This window comes from Equus asinus, chromosome 8 (assembly GCF_041296235.1).
Source record: "Equus asinus isolate D_3611 breed Donkey chromosome 8, EquAss-T2T_v2, whole genome shotgun sequence".
Lineage (NCBI taxonomy): Eukaryota > Metazoa > Chordata > Mammalia > Perissodactyla > Equidae > Equus > Equus asinus.
In genome coordinates this window covers 16,846,763-16,866,826 of record NC_091797.1, presented here as the reverse complement: position 1 = coordinate 16,866,826, position 20,064 = coordinate 16,846,763, and the positions used below count along the sequence as shown (strand labels likewise).

At 38.8% G+C, this 20,064-nt stretch overlaps 1 protein-coding gene across 1 annotated transcript; it reads left to right on the top strand.

Annotated features, from left to right (window-relative positions):
- Nucleotides 1-8,335: 8,335 nt before the first annotated feature.
- On the top strand, nucleotides 8,336-19,688 carry GLYATL3 (glycine-N-acyltransferase like 3). Its single transcript, XM_014834645.3, has 5 exons — nucleotides 8,336-8,557; nucleotides 13,032-13,139; nucleotides 13,882-14,008; nucleotides 16,796-16,922; nucleotides 19,118-19,688. Exons 1-5 carry the CDS (start codon nucleotides 8,480-8,482, stop codon nucleotides 19,542-19,544), a joined length of 867 nt encoding a protein of 288 aa, XP_014690131.1. The 5' UTR covers nucleotides 8,336-8,479; the 3' UTR covers nucleotides 19,545-19,688.
- The last annotated feature ends 376 nt before the right edge of the window (nucleotides 19,689-20,064 follow it).

Below are 20,064 nucleotides of genomic sequence, written 5' to 3'. Positions count from 1 at the left end.
AATGTTGTGTCAGTTAATTTAGAAGGTACCGTGATTTTGCTAATACCCTCCAGGCAGAGGCCGCCAGGAACACAGCCGCAGTTAAACAAGTTGGGCTTCATGCTCATTGCTGTTAGGGAGACCACACATCATGGAGAACCCTGGACAGCTCAGTAAAAGGGTCAAAAGCAATATCCTCTAAGGAAATAACGGTCAAGGAGGACATTAATGGATTTTAGAGGGAAAGAAAGTCTTCAAGAAAGGAAAACTGTAGCATAGCATTTAAAGAAGACATTATCTTATACTTCGGAACTGCCTGTTACATGCCAGGCATAGCAACTAAAAGTAAAAGATACTACAAAATGTCTTCAAAGTTAAAAACCCTTAGCCTGGCCAGTGGCGCAGCGGTTAAGTTCACATGTTCCGCTTTGGTGGCCTGGGGTTCGCCGGTTCGGATCCCAGGTGCGGACATGGCACCGCTTGGCAAGCCATGCTGTGGCAGGCGTCCCACATACAAAGTAGAGGAAGATGGGCATGGATGTTAGCTCAGGGCCGTCTTCCTCAAAAAAAAGTTAAAAACCCTTCACTTGGAAACTTAAAGTTTCATCTTGGAGTGACTAATAGAGCCTCAACTCACTAATTTTTATCATTAATTGTAACGTTTATAGTAGCTTCCGGTGGGGAGGGAGGAGTTACATTAAAAGTCTGTTTCTCTCAGATCACCTATTAACATTGGACGTCAACCGGAATTTTTACTTACCACTGTTGCTAAGTGAGTTCTTCATGCGTGAACTGGTCATACTACCCTCTTGTAGCTTTGAAAAGTATGCGATCTAATTTGGGGAGATCTATAGTATCTTCTGGCAGGTGGCAGGCAATCCAAAATATACACAATATTTTCTTCAAAGACTGAATCTCGGTATGCTCTGAAGAATTTAAGAGTTACAGACTCAAAATGCATCTGCACATGTTCCCAGTGATTCAGATGGCTGTCCTCCTATGCAGTATCCTAACCCATCTAAGTTCTCACACGCACAGGCCACGCTGGCTATATTATAACTCCTCCAGTGACTAAATGCCAATGCCAGAAACTAAATTCTAAAAAATACATATTTTGGGATGGAGCATATACAGTGTAAACCTGTAGCATATGATTAAGATATATTTCAAATAAAATGCAGTAAAAATACATTATTCAGTAAATGGTCTTGAGAAAAGTACCTAACCACACTGGGAGATGGGGATGGAGGGATAGTGGCTAATATTCCTACTTTATGCCAATTAAATTCCAAGTAAAATTAAATATAAAAATAGAAACTAGAAAGAACTTACGAATGAATAGCTGATGTCAGTGTAGCAAAAGCCCTATTATGCGTATAAACAAAGATAAAACCCATAAAGGAAAAATATTGATAGATCATTACATACAACTGAACTTTTTAAAATAAGGTTTAAAAAAACAAAGCCAAAGACCTAGCACAGACTAGAAAATATCTACAACATATATCAAAGAAATAATATCCTTACTCATAAAGAGCTCCAAAATATCAGTGACAAATAGATTACCAATAGGAAAATGGGCAAAGGAAGAGACGTAGATGGTTATTAAGTATTTGAAAGATGTTCGACCTTATACTAATCACTTAAATGCAAATTAAAATGATGAGATGTTTTCACATATCGGATTGAAAAAGGTTAAAAGGGAAAGTTGCTGAACATACAGGAAAATGTGTCGCCAGTAATGCTGCTGAAGGAAGGCAGGCAAACCAGTGTAACTGGGGAAGGCAACCTGTACAGATAGGTGGCAGAGCCTTAGTGTACCATCAGTCATCTAAAATTCTTACAGGAGCCCTTCCACTTTTCCCAACTCTCAGTTGGGCATATATTTAACAAACAGGTTTTGTTTAAATATGAGACACCTGCACTGGGACCTAAAATTAAGGGATTTACTTTCTTCTATTTGGTTGGACAGAATTTCCTGGCATTCTCTATTTACCAAAAATAAATACAGGTGCACCTGTCAAAATGTGTATTTGAATAACTCAAGTTGGCTTAGTTTCCAAACAAGTCTTCTAAATCCTCTCATGTTTCATTCATTGTCAAGAAATATTGAGCTTTGAGGAAAAGAGAGAGAAGAAGGAAACCAAACGTAGAGAGAAATTTAAATCTCCCGTTCGGGCTTTATTGTGTCTGACGTGACTGAGCCCTTTTTGTGTTCTAACGAGCTTTTCTTGTTAAGAGTTGCTGCCACTGAGTGTATTTCTCTGCTGCTAAACCCCACAGAACCACTTTCTCTTGGCTTAGGTGTTGCTCTCCTCATTAAAGTGACCTCTCCTGTTATCAAGGCTATGAAGTTGCTGTAGCAACCGTCTCCAAAGATTGATTATAGTTAAAACTGAACGAAGGGGAAGATGGAGGAGAGAGGATTTTCAAATTCAACAGAACTACTATAGAGTACTTTGTAAAATGAAATTGTTCATTTTTTAGCTAACAGAAACAAATATGCCTTAGCCAATTTCACCCCATTTCCATCCCCAAGGAGATCCTTGAAATTAATGTAGGTTTTCAAAAGGGACAACAGGTCTAACAACAATAATAACGACGATTGAAATGGCTGACATTTATTGATGTGTGCTATGCGCCAGGCACTATTCTAAGCCCATTACATTTGTTCATGCATTTATACCAAAGTTTAATCCTAAAAGCAACCCTATGGGGATTAAACCTCATAATAGTCACTATCATCTTCCTGCAGGTGAAGAATCTGAGGCACAAGGAGGCTAAGAGACTGTCTTAAGATCACTCAAAGAGGGAGTGATAGAACTTGGAAGTGAAAAAAAAAATTGTAATTTTGACTTCATAGGAATTTGCTGATAAGCTACAAATAGAAGGAGTTACTGAAGCTAATGAGTAAGTCCTATTACAACAATGTACAAGTCCATTTATTTCTCCAGGTGTCACAATAATATCTATCATGGATTTGTTCACAAGGATTTATAAAAGAAAATCTCTTTAAATTTTCTTACATTAGTAACCTCCTCTTTTCCCTCCCTTCTTTCTCTTTTTCCTTTTAGTTTCAGAGTTAAAAGTTCGGCTCAGCTTGATGGACGTATTTTGAATTTAATTACCTTCAACCAGTGCAGTTTTCCTGGAAAAGTAATTTGCTTTTCCTTTTTGGTTATTTTTCCTTATGGCAAAAAGCAAATTTTTATTTAATTAGTTGTGATGTTTTATAGGGAGCAAAGAACTCTGAAAAAACAATAGAAGTTTCTGTTTTGGATGCACTTGGGAACGGGGTATAGTCTAAACCTGGGAAGACAATTATATGTCTCTCAGTCCATAAATAACTTGACCCCGAACTTTTGAAGATTTTTTCTGATATCGTGTTTCATATCTAATCCAGTTTCTGTTCTACAAATAACAGCTTCCGTTCATTTTTTCAAGTGATTTTCCTGAGATAATACTTAGAAAAGACTAGATTTATATAGGATCCTTAGGGCCATGCACAGCTATATGTTGCCCTCAGTAACATCTTAAAAAAAAAAGTTACCAATATGCCAAAATCAAAAATACTCATTTTTTCATCCAGTAATTGTCATCTAATACAATTTCTCCAGTCATTTTCAACTGCCAACTACCCACTATATTACTTAAACCAACATCTTCAAGTCAAGAATGCCCTAACTTACCCCTTCATTTGATCTTGACTTTATGAGACATAAAGATGGTAAACAGTATCCTCCCATGAGACCACATTCAAGCTGAAGCACTCTCCATAAGCTGTTGGGACATTCGTGCTTTTATTATTCAGATATCGTGTTGTGTGCCAAGATGCCCACATAAATGCTTATACGGTGCTTGAAATTGCAGCCATTTGAAGGAAGCTAGTAAACTCTGAATGACCTTTCCTTTAAAAGAAGAGAGTAAAAGAATTAAAATTCTCAAAAATACTCTCAATTCCACAAGTCTCCTCTTTAGCGCTTACCCCCTTCCAGCCTTGGAAGTTTAAGACAGCAAAATCATTTTCTTCAGGATAGATAAATATATATAAGGGGTCAGTACCGCTATACTGTTTTCTTAGCGTACCCCATTTACCTGGGTCCCATTCCTTTTTATTCCCTTCCACAAGATCCTGACAGATAGATTCTGCGTCTAGAAAATGTCCATCTCTAAATCAACATTAGTTTTCATTGGCTTTCACACCCTAAGACTAAATGCGATAGGAAGGAGGAGAGGGGGTGAAAACACTTGCGTGGTATATGTGACGATTTTCACCTGACATCATAAGCTCCTCCCTTTGTACAGGTGTGGACAGTTTCCCCTCTCCCTCCTTTTCTCACTAAGGACTAATTAGGGAAGTAGGCTTGAAGAATACTGACTATTTATGGAGAACAAGCCGCTGCACTGACACGCGGTGGAAGGCCTCAGTTTCAGACTGAACTCTCAGCAGCAGGTAAGCATTTATTTATTAAAATATTAAATTTCAAATCACTGGTTATAACCACAAGAAGAAATGGAAGAAATAGAGAGAGGAGAGATGAAATTCGACATCATATGGGAGGAATAAATTAATCAGGTTTAGGGGAAAAGATATTTTCTTTTTGCTTTTGGTTTTTTAGGGTTTTGGGGGTTATGGGGAAATAAGCATTACAAAATATAAAATTCTTTGCATTGTGACATGGGCACAACTAGAGAAACAGATAAGAGGGAAATCCCTCTTAACAGAAAACCCATCATCTGAAAAATAATTACTAGCATTGGATATCAAGAACTTTAAAAGCAAAGAACTTTTTTCCCTTGTTAACAAACAACTACCGTTGTATTATAAATGATTTATTACACCATAAAAACAGAGATCTTATAAGAATTAAAAGCTTCCCAGGAGAGTGTCATGTTTTCATTGTCTGATTAATATTAATCAATAAAATACTTTAGGATCTTGCTGTGTGCTGATGGACACCTAAATGCTGCAAAGAAACTTTAGTTCCTAAAACTTATAAATATGGTTATTTTCCTTGGAAAAGACTTCAATTAGCGACCCTATTGTTGATAACAATTTGGCTAAAGGATTTACAAAACTTTACCCTCCAATTCTAGAACACATTAATTATGGGGAATTTATAATTGAGTGATAAAGATATGACATTCTGATGGTGCACCTTTCAGAGTTAAAAGTAGTCATTATGACTGTCTAATATAATTCAAAAATGTGTTAAAAAAATATTTTCTGCTTCAATGAGAACTTCTGCATTTTGTTTTGTGTCCTGTAAAAAGTATATCTGTATTTAATAAAAGAAAGCTCCGGGGCCGGCCCGTGGCTCAGTGATTAAGTTCACGCGCTCTCCTTCGGAGGCCAGGGATTCCGCTGGTTCGGATCCTGGGTGGGGACATGGCACTGCTCCTCAGGTCATGCTGAGGCGGCGTCCCACATGCCACAACTAGAAAGGCCCACAGCTAAAATATACAACTATGGACTAGGGGGATTTGGGGAGAGAAAGCAGGAAAAAAAAAAATGGCAACAGTTGCTAGCTCAGGCGCCAACCTTAAGAAACATCTCCTATGAAATTCATCACTGTTTACTGAAAGGATATGGCCCAGTGTTGTTCATTAATTATAGTGTCCTCTCTGTGTGGATCCATGGGAGAAATGTCTCTCTCATTTTAATGTCACCAGTATCTGCCACCATGAGTAATTTGTGAGTTGAAATAGCATCTTAGTCTAGAAAGGTATCTTGAAGCCAGACCAAGGAGGGTTTTGATTATTTAGAAGTTAGGGAACTGGATTTCATTTATAGATGGTACAAGTGGGAAAGTCAAGCAAATGATATGGTAAAGAGCTAAGGATGATTTTATGGGCAAATTGAATCCTGTAACTAATCATGTTTGTTTCTCTTCAACAAGAGAGTTACAATGTTAGCTGCTAGAAAACTTTGGGTAAAAAATAGGCTCTCACCTCCTGCAAGTACAGTGGATTCTCATTGTTCACGGTAGTTATGTTCAATAAAGTCCCAGGAAACATTATGTGTATTTGTGTTTAAAGACATATTATTAAATATATATAGTTGGTTTATTATCATTGAACCCACAGTCAAGAGCATTATAACTTATGCCTGAAGGAAGCTTGTCTTACACACATATTTTCTCCATAAGGCACATTGCAGGCTTTTTCCACTCAGGAACTCTAAACGGCACTTAAGCACTATGCTTGGGGGCTATTTTTAAACTGTGAAATCACCAACAAAAGGCAAAAAATGCCAAAAAAAAAAAAAAACCCATGGCACTAAATAAACCACATATAGGACTTGTTTACAGAATGAGATCTGGAAGAAAAAGCTTCTCTGACTTCAGCTGAAAATGTGGACATTGGGAGACTCAAATTTTTCACTATTCAGCACATGTCCACAAACAATTGCAAAAGCACAGTCAGTATTGATTTTGGGGGATTACAAATAAATTTTAGCAAGTAGGTAAATTCACAAATATGGAATCCATGAACAAAGAGGATCAACTTTATATGTAGGACTGCACTCCATGGGCTTTCCCTACGGACCTCACTCTTGACTCCAGATTGCTTTTGTACCTCTCCTTTTCCCATTGCCTGAATTTTAATTTAAAATTAATTTTTCTTCATATATTTTACCTATGTTTATAAGTGGTTTTAGATCCTTTTGGGAACAAACCAGGCAATAAATAAACAAACCATCAACAAATACTTAGAATTCTTACTCTTTGCAGCAGCTACTTTGCTATGTATTAGGACACACAAAAATCTATAGACATCAAACGTAATAAGAGACACATGATCGCCTTCCTTTTGAAATAATTTCATTTAATTTTCCCTGAAAAGATATTGAATTAGAATAAATGAATGTGTTTAACATGAGGATCTCCTAAGAAGTTAAAGTTTTGTTTAGAGATGAAGTGAGTGAAAAGTCAAGCAGATACAGGGTGAAGAGATGATCACTACACTTCTCCTTCCTTTGCTCAACCTGAACTCTGGAAACTTGATCTGTTCACAGTTCCTAATATTGTCTCAGAGTATGAGTACCGGGGTCCAGAAGCCTGATTTTCAGGTGCTACTTGGCCCTTAGTATCTCTTCTGACTCCTGCAGAGAATACAGACACATCAGGTGTACCACTCAGTGAACTGGAGCCCACAGGGCTTGATTGTAGGGAACATGCTTCTTAAACTCACATAAATGGTATGATAGAGTTTTAGAGTAGATGTTTCTTTTTCTTTCTTTCTTTCTTTTTCTTTTTGGTGAGGAAGATTGGCCCTGAGCTAACTTCTGTTGCCAATCTTCCTCTTTTGGCTTGAGGAAAATTGTTGCTGAGCTAACATCTGTGCCATTCTTCCTCTATTTTATGTGGGATGCTGCCACAGCATGGCTTGACAAGTGGTGCTAGGTCTGCACATGGGAGCTGAACCTGTGAACCCTGGGCCACCGAAATGGAGCACATAAACTTAACCACTATGCCACTCTGAGTATCTTATAGCCACACAGAGATGTCACATAAGGAAATCAAGTAGTTTTCTCTGTCTGGAAATTGTGTTGTAAAGGAACGACCCACCTCAATCCTAGAAGCATCAGGTTCTTGTGTCAGCTGAGTTATCTTTGCGTCCTAGCGCCTGGCTGCTAAGAGTGAGTGGATAAGCTCTACTATATTGAATAGAAAAAATATTTTTTTCTTTAATTCATTCAAGACCTGATTGAAATGTTGAGGAAAAAAGTTTTCTTGGGAACAGAAAGCAGGAGCGATGGAGCCCCCAAATGTAGAAAATATAATTGCATTAGAAGGAATGAAGTTACGTACAGTACATTTAGGCTGGTTTTCGTTCCTTAATTTCATCTGCCTAAAATGAGCCTCAGCCTTTGCTTACATCTGCTTCTTCATCTTCAATCTTTTTCTCTCCAAGTTGCTCCTCTTAACCACCTGACACCTGACCCACTCAAGTCCTTGAGAAGTTTCTCTGCTTAACCCTAAGACTCTTACTCCGAACATCATATCACCATTCAACAACTACTTAGATGCCCGTGACTATGCGCCAGGCCCTGTGGCGGGTGCTGGGGATGCTGTGGAGTGCAAAGCCCATGTGGGCCCTTCCTTCATGCAGCTCACAGGCTACTTGAGACAGACTTAAATCAAAGAAAACACAAAGAAATATGAAATTACAACTGTTCTTGTGTCCTGAAGGAAGAGTTTAGGGTACAATGAATGTGTATAATAGGAAGATTAACCCAGCATAGAAACTCACAGCTTTTCAGGGTTAGGTCAGCAACACTCTCCATTTCCATGTGTCCTCTGATTTACCTAGCCCAGTGCCTCCCTATCTTCCTCCTCCTTCCGTCTTCAGAGGAAGCAATGGCATCCAGAATTACACCCAGGGGAAACAGGTCTTCAAGGATATCCCAAGGTAGAGTCAAATGTTAACAGGCAAAAATTAAACGTATACCTTCAAGTTTTTGATTAGGTGTGGAATTGCTAGAGCTCTGGAGAAGATGTTGGTGCTAAGCTGTTCTACCAAGTTACTGATACTGGAAAAAATGTTGAAGAGTCACTTTCCTGAATCACTCAAGGTATTATAAATTTAAGAGTTTTGTTTGTTTTTAATTTTATTAATCTGTGAAATACTGTCAGACTTGTGGCTGTTTCCAACATTTTTCTGATAATAAAGTTCTTTGTGATCACTTGTTAAACATACAGCTTCCCAGTCCCCTCCTGCTAGAGACTGATTCAATGGATTGTGCATATGGGCCAGAAGGTTATTTTTTTTAATTAGTTTATTTTTATTTTTTTGGTGAGGAAGACTGGCCCTGAGCTAACATCTGTTGCCAAGCTTCTCTTTTTGCTTGAGGAAGATTGTCCCTGAGCTGACATCTGTGCCAACTTCCTCCATCTTGCATGTGGAATGCCACCACAGCATGGCTTGATGAGTGATGTGTAGATCTGCACCCAGGATCCAAATCTGCCAACCCCAGGCTGCCAAAGTGGAGTGTGCGAACTTAACCACTATGCCACCAGGCCGGCCCCTAGAAACTTATATTTTTTGCCAGTAGCTCTAGACGACTCCTAGGAAAATTTAAGTAATGCTGGACTAGAGTATTTCTAAGCTAAATTTGATTTCTAAAATTTTTTAAGTGGCAGAAGAGTAGAGATTGGGTGGCACTGCTGGTAAGAACATGGTCTAGGTACACAATGGAACTGAAGTTTAGGGGTTATTATAAAGTTTTTTTCTGTTTATTTAAAGATCTTTACTTTTGAAGTTTTTTCAATGGCTTTGTTAGTCATCAAGCCTGTACTTGTGGAGTCTTCTAAAAGTCCATGAGAGCATGCTGATAACTCAGAGCTACTGTGGAAGATGACATTAATCAAAGATTACTAATAAATGTAAGATTAGAAATATTTTAAGCACTTGGAGAAAAAATGCAAAATGTAATGGAATTGTCTTTGAGGGCGGAGTTTCTTGAGCAAAGAAAAACCTCTACAAACAGTGATTTTAAAATGTGAGTGGCATGCTAATAACCGAGAAGAGAGATAATGAATCATAATTTCTAAAGACAGACCAGGGACCTGTAATTTTTCCAACACCCTGGATAATCCTTATTCACAGTAAAATTTGAATGAAGATAATCTAGAGAATGTCCTCTAGCACTGAGTTGATTAAAATCTAGTCATCTCGCCTATTGATCATGCTTAACTATATGTGGTAGGGAAAATCTGAGTGATAATTTGGGATCATATGGCTGAAAAAGAACCAAATGGACACTGATCCAAATGTTCCTGTTTTGAATGCTGACACGGAGGCGAATAAGTGGAATAAGATGGTAGGCTACTTTGCTGTGACAATGTTTGGCTTACTCTTTTGCCAGAGAGAACTAAAAAGGTTTCGGTGACCTTCACAGGGTCATAAAAGATGCTATAATCATCAACATTATGATTGGCCCCTAGATTATAAATATTATACTTGGATAGTACACTAGCATACATAGAATTGCAATTTTTTGTTCTTCCAACAACTTCGTAACATGTTTATTAACCCATGTTATAAATGAATAAATTGAAGCTTAAAGAAGATAACATGGCAAGTAAAGAAGCAGAACTGAAATCTCGGTTGTTTTGATTTCATATCTATTGCTTTTCCCACATCAGTTTAGCTCCCAGATGCCCAGGTATAGATGTTGAAGTTTTTTCAGTCTTCCCACAGTGCTTGGCATGGGGCTTTGCTCATAATAATTACTCAGTAAACTGTTGTTGATTGGTAAACGGAAGCTTTATATAATAGTTACTAATTCCCTACCTGTTCAGATCTTATTTTTAAAGACTTCTGAATTCAGATTACTTGACTTGATCTGAATAGTAAGTATAATTTTTGAAAATATCTTTCACACTGTCTCATTTGAGCATCATAAAAACTAATATTAATACCTCCGTAATACTAACCCTTCAGTAGTGTTAATACCTCTGAATAGGCAGATATTTATATTATAATTTTATAGATGATATTACTAAGCCACTTCCCCATCTCTAGGTGCTAGGGTTCAGATTTAAATTCAGGTAATCAGATTCCAAATTGAGTGTTCTTTCGAAATGTTTGCCTCTCATAACACCATCTGAAGTCAGAGTTAACGAAAGGAAACATGTAGGTACAAACCGATGCCTTCCTTGTTTAATCTTCTCTTTAATAGCTGCTTAACTTGATACTCCCAATTTCTCATTTTCCATACACTGAGGCTTTTATGCCTGGAACTCTTTAACCTACTTCAATGATTGCATTGTTATGTAATGTCTGGCTTTGGATCTTTGACCGTACTTTCAAAACAGCCTTTCAGTTACACTAAGTCCTTTAGAAAATAAAAAGATAGTATTGTTGTCCACCCTCTTTCATTTTTTGGAATTTATAGCTATGTATTTTATAATCTCACCTTAGTGGTTAAGTGATTAAACATCCTCGCAAATTCCTTTACAAGCTCTAAGTGCTCATTTTTCCAGCATCTTTACTCCCCCTAGCCACTTCCTATCTCCTCTCAACATTCACTCTTTGAATTAATTAATTAATTAATTAATAAGAGCTATTGGAAGGGTTTGTTTGTTTTCAACCAATGCCAAATCTTTCAGATGGTTCCAAATCTTTTACAAACAAGTTATGTTTTTTATTTCTTTCAGAGTTTGAATATTGAAAAGAGATTTTTCCTTTTAACCTTCTGAACATTCCAATCATATTTAAGCTCCATTCTTGAATAAAGATATATGGTTTCCTCATGTAAACCATTTTAATAAATGTATTCTGTGTATGTAAGATTAGCAGCCCCCGAATTTAATGATTAACAGAAACAAGCATGACACTTCCAGGTTACTTTAGTTCTTGGATTTTCGCTAAGTGTGATCCATGTTACACAATAGTATCAGCCAGATTAAATTTGGAAAAATACATTATGAGAAAATTGGAGTGAGGTAAGACAGAAGAGTTGGATAGTGTTCTAGGCATTGAGGCGAGTGATTTGAATTGATAGTGATAAAAAAAGAAAACTATAGGTCCCAATGCCCCTGTAATTTAATTTTTTTCATTGAAGTATAACACATACTAGAAAGTGCACATAACATAATTATGTAGCTCAATGAATTTTCAGAGCAATATTTGTGTAACCTCCACTCCAGTTAAGAACATTATTTCAGATGCCGCTCCTTCTCCCCCGCAATGTGCCCTTCCGTCACTACCTTTCCCTTCTCCCCAAAGGATTCACTATCCTGGCTTCTTAAGCCATAATTTAGTGTTGCCTGTTTTTGAATTTAATATAAGTTGGATCAAATGATAAGTAACTTTTTTGTATCTAGCTTCTTTTGCTCAACATTATGTTGTTGTTTTGTAATCCATAGTAGGAATATGCATATGCCACAATTTATTTTTTCCACCGTTGATGGACATTTAGATTGTTTCCAGTTTTTGGCTCTTATGAAAATGCTGCCACGAATACCGACCTATATCTCAGCTGTCCTCATTACCACCATAGCTTTCTCTTCTCTGTAAGTACACACATACATATGAAAGTTGTTTTGTAGGACAGACTTTTTTTTTTTTTTTTTAAAGATTGGCACCCAAGGTAACAACTGTTGCCAATGTCCTTTTTTTTTTCATTCTTCTCCTCACAGCCCCCCAGTACATAGTTGTAGATTCTACTTGTGAGTGCCACTGGTTGTGCTATGTGGGACACTGCCTCAGCGTGACCTGATGAGCTGTGCCATGTCTGTGCCCAGGATCCAAACCTGTGAAACCCTGGGCCACCGAAGCAGAGCGCAGGAACATAACCACTTGGCCACAGGCTGGCCCCAGGACAGACACCTTTGATTCTTAGTAGAGGAAAAAATGTGAAAGCCCACAGAGCAGAATTCTAATATTACTTCAGTAATGTTTAGTCAACAGGCATTTGATCAGCTATGTCAGACTCCATGGATACAATAATGAATGAGACGTAGGTACGATCCTCAGGGAATATTGACAGAGCCTTGCTCCATCAAATCTGAAATGCAGGGGGATGTTTTGGGCTTTTTGTTTTTGGTAGGGAGTTGTTTTACCCTTAAGTGATGTTTAATTGTAATTCAGGGTTGAAGGAACACTTGTACTTCACAGGGTATTTTCAGATAATATAATAAACTTCAACAGCAGCTGAGCACAAAAATTATTATGGGACTTTTAAAAGATGTATGAGCCCTAAATCCATACATAAGATTCTGATTCATTCAGGAAGTATTTGTTGCTGACCCATGTGCCAAGCACCCATCTAGTAAGCCTGTTGATTTAGTATCTCTCACCGTTGAACTGTAAAATCTAGGTTTAGGGAGATTTTTCATAGGCCCTCATAGACTTTTTACCAGTTTTCATGTGTACTGATGAAATAACAAGAGAGAAGTTTGTGTGGATGTTATTACATGTGTGTATATATTCATAATTTCTCCTCTCATGGCCACAATTTTAGAGTAGAAAAAGAAGTGAAAAGGGTCATCTGCAACTGAAACAGTTAGTAGATTGGCTTGTCTCTCTGGGTTCTGGCTCAGGTTTACGGAGCAGTGATGAACATAAATCGTGGGAATCCCTTCCAAAAGGAAGTGGTGTTGGATTCATGGCCAGACTTCAAAGCTGTTATCACCCGGCGGCAGAAAGAGGTACACTTTTGAAAGGCAAAAAAGTAAGAGTTGGCATCCACTGGAAAGAAAAGATAGGTTAAGGAGATATTATAACCATCATTGCCATATACCTGCACTTAACAAGCTGCATATTTCACTGTTCGTTTCTAATTTGACTGGCTTTGGACTATCAGACATATGGAAAATGTCTAATCTGCGTGTGTTCGATGGAAGTGTTTCTTTGGTGTTTCATAGTCTCTAGAGGCAGGAAGCATACAGACTTGTACATACTAGTTATTCCACTGGGTTGGTGATTCCTTGTGATGGATGTCTTTGGTCATGTGGGTAAATATAGAAGAAGACTGACAAAGACAATTATCTGCCCCATTCTACCCCTGAGATCAAAGAGAGGCTCAAGTGTTCAAAGATGTGCTGCCCTGACCATGTTAAGAAAGTTCCGAGAGTTCTACTTGATTCTTGCAGATGGATTCATTGAGTTATACCCTTTTTATTTGTATAAACCAAATCCTAGAAAAATGTGAAATGAATGTCTTAAAACCTCCCGAATACCAGAAGAAATAATCAAGCAAAAGCCCCCAAATTTGTCTTCTCCTTCACTACAGTTTATCAGCCACGTTCCCACTTAGCCATCGTTTGTAGGTGGCTAATTTTGGTAATGGAAATTATTTAGCCATGCACAGCTAACAGGGTCTAATCTAGCTAGCATCTGAGTTACCTAGAGGACATGTTTATATTTTCATGATTATGTCTTCTGTCCTAGGCTGAGACAGATAACCTGGACCATTACACTAATGCCTATGCTGTGTTCTACAAGGATGTTAGGGCTTACCAACGGCTGTTGGAAGAATGTGATGTTATCAACTGGGAACAAGTTTTTCAAATACAAGGTGAGGTCAGGTGCAAGGCACTAAGCAGTCTTTTTTTTTTCTCCTTTTTGTCATACATATCAGATAGATAGGACATGTTTCACATGTATGGTATATATACACATATGCGCAACTATACATATATATACACACACATACATTTATATATTTACAATTTAGGTGTTATAGTTTTGTAAAAACACATTTTTTACTCCTAATGAGGCTTGGCCTTTGGGGTATGCAGGGGCCATTTAAGTGGGGCTTCTTTTAAGTGACATGTTTTTTCCCACTGTTACCATGATATGGATATCAGTGAGTATCACAGCATATTTTTCCTTATTACTATTAACCTTTTTCAATCACAACCTTTTAGAATAACTCTAAGTCTAAGCCAATAGGTAAGCCTTTCCTTATTTCTGAAGTAAATGATTCTGGAAAGAGATAATCAACTGATCTGCATAGGATTTCCTGAAAGGATTTTTCGGGAAAGAGTATATGTGAGCTCCAAGGAGATAACTGCGTGGCCATTGATACTAGTGGAAGGACTTTTGCCAAGACAGAAGCAGATTAAGATTTCTAATAGTTTGGATGGCCAGTTTCAGCTTCAGTGTATCATTTACTCTTTCAACTTTTCATAATGATTGGGGGTTGAACAGGCAATGAAGTTACTGTTAATAACTGTTCCAGCAAAATGAGTTCTCTGATCATTTACGGGAAGGTAGGGATCCCCCTGTTAGAAATATAAAGTCTGGTTACTTTTTTTCAGCCACAAACAGCTGAACCTCTCTCACAAGGGGAAGCTTCTGTCAACCTCCAATCAATGACTGATGCATATTCATAACCTAAAGACTTGGGATGTTGTATAAAATCCATTTGCAAATATTCAAAAAGAACTTATGGAGGAAATTCTAAACTCTCTCTCACCTTTAAGATTTACCCCATTTATGCTGATTTACCCCAGTTATGCCAGTCAGAAGTGAGACATGCTCCTACCACTCACTTAGCAAATGTAGAAAAATTTTCCCACCAATATTACTTTAGTGTGGAAATGAGTGTATCTCTTCCTTGATGTGAAAAATCATCACAGTAATTGGATGGATTTCGGTGCTGTGGGCCTACTATCTCAAATCACCTGAGTGCATCATTAAGGAGCAAACATCCGGGGCTGGCCCTGTGGCGCAGTGGTTAAGTGTACACATTCCACTTCGGCAGCTCGGGGTTCATCAGTTCGGATCCCAGGTGCAGACCTGGCACCGCTTGGCATGCCACGCTGTGGTCGGCGTCTCAAATATAAAGTAGAGGAGGATGAGCATGGATGTTAGCTCAAAGCCAGTCTTCCTCAGCAAAAAGAGGGGGATTGGTGGCAGATGCTAGCTCAGGGCTAATCTTCCTCAAAAAAAAAACGGAGTGAATATGCCTGTAATTGTCAATATATTTTTTTTTTTTCGGAAGGCTGAGCTGATAGTCGTGAGTCAGTTATAGTCAACTAAATTGACCCAATCATCCTTCCTGAAGGTTTGATGGGGACAGATGTGAATGAGTAGCACCTAATACAGCTGGAGTGGTAAGGGCTCCTCATTTAGCACGTAAGTCAGTGCAGGCATTAGCCATGGCTTCTGAAGGGGTCTCCTGACTGTAAGCTTGTACAACTGTAATCTCCTTGGAATACTGAATAGCTTCTAAGAAGTCACCATTATTTTTACTAATCTTAATCAGAGCACCTAAAAAAGTGCTGTTTCCATAACATCCACAAATCATGAACAATTCCAAAAGCCCTTGGTTAGCACTAACTATGTCTCATAGATAGTTTTTTTAATTACTTACATGTAATTCAGTGTTATAATATGGGATGCTAGCCACGGCATCTATAATTTTAATAGCATTAACTTGAAGACCTGCTTATCTTTTCTTAGACTTAACTCCCTGAGGAAGGAGCCAAAGCTCAGATATCTGACTATGTTCAACACGGCTTCCCACTCACGTATTTTTCAAGAGCAAGTGACTTACTGGGAGGAGGAAACAAGCCATTAGATATGGAAGGAAGTGGGAAAGTCCATTTCTAGAGGAGTCAATCCATCAGGACCCAGACCGGAAAGGATAGGGCAGATGGGGATTAGGAGAAGCAGAGCAAGTCAGCTCTAAGTAAAGAGAAGCTAACCTCCCATGCCATCAGCTCTATCAAAACAGAGACCAGACTCTTCTTATGTCCCTGTGTGAAGCAGTGCCCATTACAGTGCTTTGTATACAAGTACTGAAAAAAGATTTATGGGTAATATAAATATAGTATAGCTATGATAAATGGGTGGGAGTGGCTGAGTTAAGTTCAGGATAAATCTCACCAACATGAAATTTATACCTTGATATTTCTGTACTGTGCGTTTAGGCAAGAGGCTGGCAGAGGGTCTTTAAAGTCAGAATGCTGTGCCAAATAAATCTAAGCTCTCTTACACTTCTAGCTGCATGGTAGATTGTAGACTTTTAGAGCTTATAAAATGTCCCTTCCCTTAAGAATAGTCTGAGGAGTCAGAAAAATCAAAATTCCCACAAGAAATTCCAAACTACCAAGGGATATTCACATCAGAAATTTCCATGGACGATCATGATCACGGTGGACAACGTGAGGGGAGGTTGAAAATCCCACCCAAAGTTTGAAAATCAGACAGAGAGTAGCTGTAATAATTCATGTATAAATACATAGCGGTCAGGATAATACGGGGTGGTATTGATGATAAAAATACTGCAACAAATTTCATTTTTGAGTTTTCAAATAAAATGCCCCCCTTTTTCGTTATGTGTTTCCACATACAGGGCTGCAGAGTGAGTTACATGGTGTTTCCAAGGCTGTGGCCGAGTCAAAGCGGTTGGATGTAAAGCTCAGTTCCTTCAAGGCCGTGCACCTCCCGCCTGTTTCAGCTCCGCCGGACACCAGTTCCCTGTAGGTGAACCGAGTTTCTGCTTTGGGATAGGACTTACTCTACGGAAGTACAAATAGCAGTAACTTAGGCGTCTCGGGTTTAGGCCATTGAGTCTAAGTGTGCATTTATTCCTTTCTGCTGTACTTGACTGTTCATAATTTCCTGCAAAATCAAATCGGGGTCTTTGTCCCTAGTAATAAATGAACTCACTGTCCTGCATTTTCGCAGTATGCATGGAGAAATAATTCCTTGGTATCTTCCTCCCTCAAAATTCTTAATGAGCTCTATTGTCTGAGTCCAAGGTTGTTGTTACTGTTTGCTGTTGTTTCAGAGAGGAAGGCATGTGACTGACTTATGTTGAGCTCTCACGTGCCAGGCAGTAAATGTTTTAAATATATGACCCCTTGAATCCTTTCCACAACCTGTAAGGTGGCACTATTATTCTTCTCTTTTGGACCCGAGTTGAAGTAAAACACAGGAGTAAAGTGTAAAGGTGGGAAGTAGTCCCAAGAAGTCTGATTCCAGAATCCAATCCTCCAAAACATTTGTTAGTTTGTTTCTGCATTCTTCTTTTCTGCTTACTGTGGAGTCCCTGCTCTGTCATTTACTGGTTATCTAAATAAAGTTCATACATTATAATATATATTATATGGCTGTGTATATTATATGATTACTAGCTCTTTTAAGTTTCTTTTGACTGATAGATTCCCCTTTCATCTATTTTATTTCTTATATTACTTAATGTTGAAGAAACCAGGCTGTTTGTCCATTAGAGTTTGAATTTCCCATGGTCTCACTGTCATATCCCTGAGATGTTATTTAAAATTGTCCTCTATCCCCAGACAGTCCTTTAAAAACCAGGTTTTGATGTGAATGGATCTCTTCTGTGTAGGAAGTTAGACAATATGTCTTTAAAACCTAAGTGATTAGCCAAATTTGTACACTCTATTTTATTTTATATTTGGCTTTCAGATACAAGGTCATAGTCTCCAATATAACTACTCCAGAACGTTTGCCTTGGCAATGTTTTTATTTGCAGTGACATTTTTGCCTGAGGCTTCTTTGCCCATGTTTTAAAGTTCATTTTCTTTTTTTTCTTTCTTTTTTTTGTTTTTTTGCTGAGGAAGATTTGCCCAGAGCTAACATCTGTGCCAATCTTCCTCTATTTATATACGAGTCGATGCCTCGGCTTGGCCGCTGCTGAGTGGTGTGAATCCACACCCAGGAACTGAACCCTGGTGGTGGAAGTGGAGCGTGCTGAACTGTATCGCTAGGCTGCAGGGCCAGCCTCTAAATTTCATTTTCAAAAATTAAGTTAAAAATGCTATTAAGCCAGTTATTGCTTGTATTTATTTATCTTTCCCCCAGCTTAGTGGTTAGATGATTGATTCAGTGCCAGAGCCCATAATATGCCTGGAATGTGAGCTAAAACTGCCGAACCACTAATAAAAAGAAAACACAAACTGGTACTTCATAAAGAAGATCAAAGCAAGAATGACCTTACCAGTCTCTTAACAGTCGCTGGGGATGGTCTCACAATATCGATAACTTTAAGAGTGAAAGCAAATTTTGAAGCACAACCAGCCCCATAGGCTTTCAACTAAGTAATCCATCTCAATTCTTAGAAATTGTACCAATTCCTATCTTTGTCTTAACACCATGGGCTTTTAGACCTTTTTGCAGACCTTTTCAGGGCAGATCTGGAAGAACTAGCATTTCTTGAGTCTCTCCATGTGCCTGGAACGTTAAGCAATTTGTATTTCTTTTCTGGGCATGGATGCATAAAGATAGAAGTTCTATCTTAAAACTTTTTTTTTGTTTTAACCAAGGAGAAGATTAGGGCCCAAGGATCTAGACTTCTTCAAGGATTCAGAAAGGGTGTCAACAGACTCGGGACTTAAAAGCAAGTCTTAGAATTGTTTTACAGGAAAATGAAATACTTGCCTTGATCTATACTGAAGACAATAACAAATGGGCATGAACTTAGAAGAGAAGACTTAAATATGGCATAATGAGTATTTTGTACTATCAGAAGTGAAACCCTGAAAGATGTTTATAAGTGGGAGTGATGGATTCTAACATTGAAAATGCTTAGGTATTGGCTAGGCACTATCCCTGCGATGGTTTCTCAGTTTGAATTAGCATAAAAGAGAAGTACTTGTTTGTAGTCGCACGATCCCAAGTTCATATTTCTTCTCATGGCATTTTCTTCTAGAATGGGGTCTTCCCCACGACTAACCTACCTGAGTGTTGCTGATGCTGATCTACTCAACCGGACTTGGTCGCGGGGTGGCAATGAACAGTGTCTCCAATACATCGCCAACCTCATCTCCTGCTTCCCCAGTGTGTGTGTCCGTGATGACAAGGGAGACCCAGTCTCTTGGTCTCTCACAGACCAGTTTGCCACCATGTGCCATGGCTATACCCTGCCAGAGCATCGCAGGAAAGGTTATAGCCGGCTGGTGGCACTCACACTGGCCAGGAAGTTACAGAGCCGAGGATTCCCCTCTCAGGGCAATGTCCTGGATGACAACGTGGCATCCATAAGCCTCCTGAAGAGTGTCCATGCTGAGTTCTTGCCTTGTCGTTTTCATCGGCTCATTCTCACCCCTGCAACTTTCTCTGGCCAAGTTCACCTCTAGCCCATAAAACACTAAGAATTTTTGTCCTTTCACTAAACATACACACATTCCTTAGCTGCCAAGAAGGGGAAAACTAAAACTGCAATCAGGAGAATCTTGGGTTGTTGAAAAGGGTCTGGAGAAAACATGCCGGATCAGCCTGAGCCTTTACTCTCCCCATCTCAGGTTTGCACAGTAATGACTGGGGCAGTCAGAGGTAGCTGTGGCTGAGAAGAGAGGATAATGATCTTTCTTGGGATCCACTGCAGGAAAACGATTCTAAAGCCAGCAGCTCTTAGCACATAGCAGATGTGACTGCATGAGAACAAATGAACTGCTTTATGATTGCTGCTTGGGCTTCTTCTGCTCTGCATTCTCACAGTCACACCGCTTCCCTCCTACCATAAGTAACACTCCCTGTGCTCGCCCATGCTGTGTCTGCCCAAACTCGGTCCCTACTGCCTCTACCCGAGTTCTCTGTAGAATATCAGGCTTTTTCTCCTCTAGTTACTGGCTCTCCACTTCTGCCTATGACTGGCTG

Excerpts from the sequence above, each read along its gene's own strand:
- GLYATL3 (XM_014834645.3), top strand. The coding sequence starts at position 8,480 with ATGTTGGTGCTAAGCTGTTCTACCAAGTTACTGATACTGGAAAAAATG. Across the intron at positions 13,140-13,881 it reads TCACCCGGCGGCAGAAAGAG|GCTGAGACAGATAACCTGGA; the intron begins GTACACTTTTGA and ends CTTCTGTCCTAG. Across the intron at positions 14,009-16,795 it reads ACAAGTTTTTCAAATACAAG|GGCTGCAGAGTGAGTTACAT; the intron begins GTGAGGTCAGGT and ends TTCCACATACAG.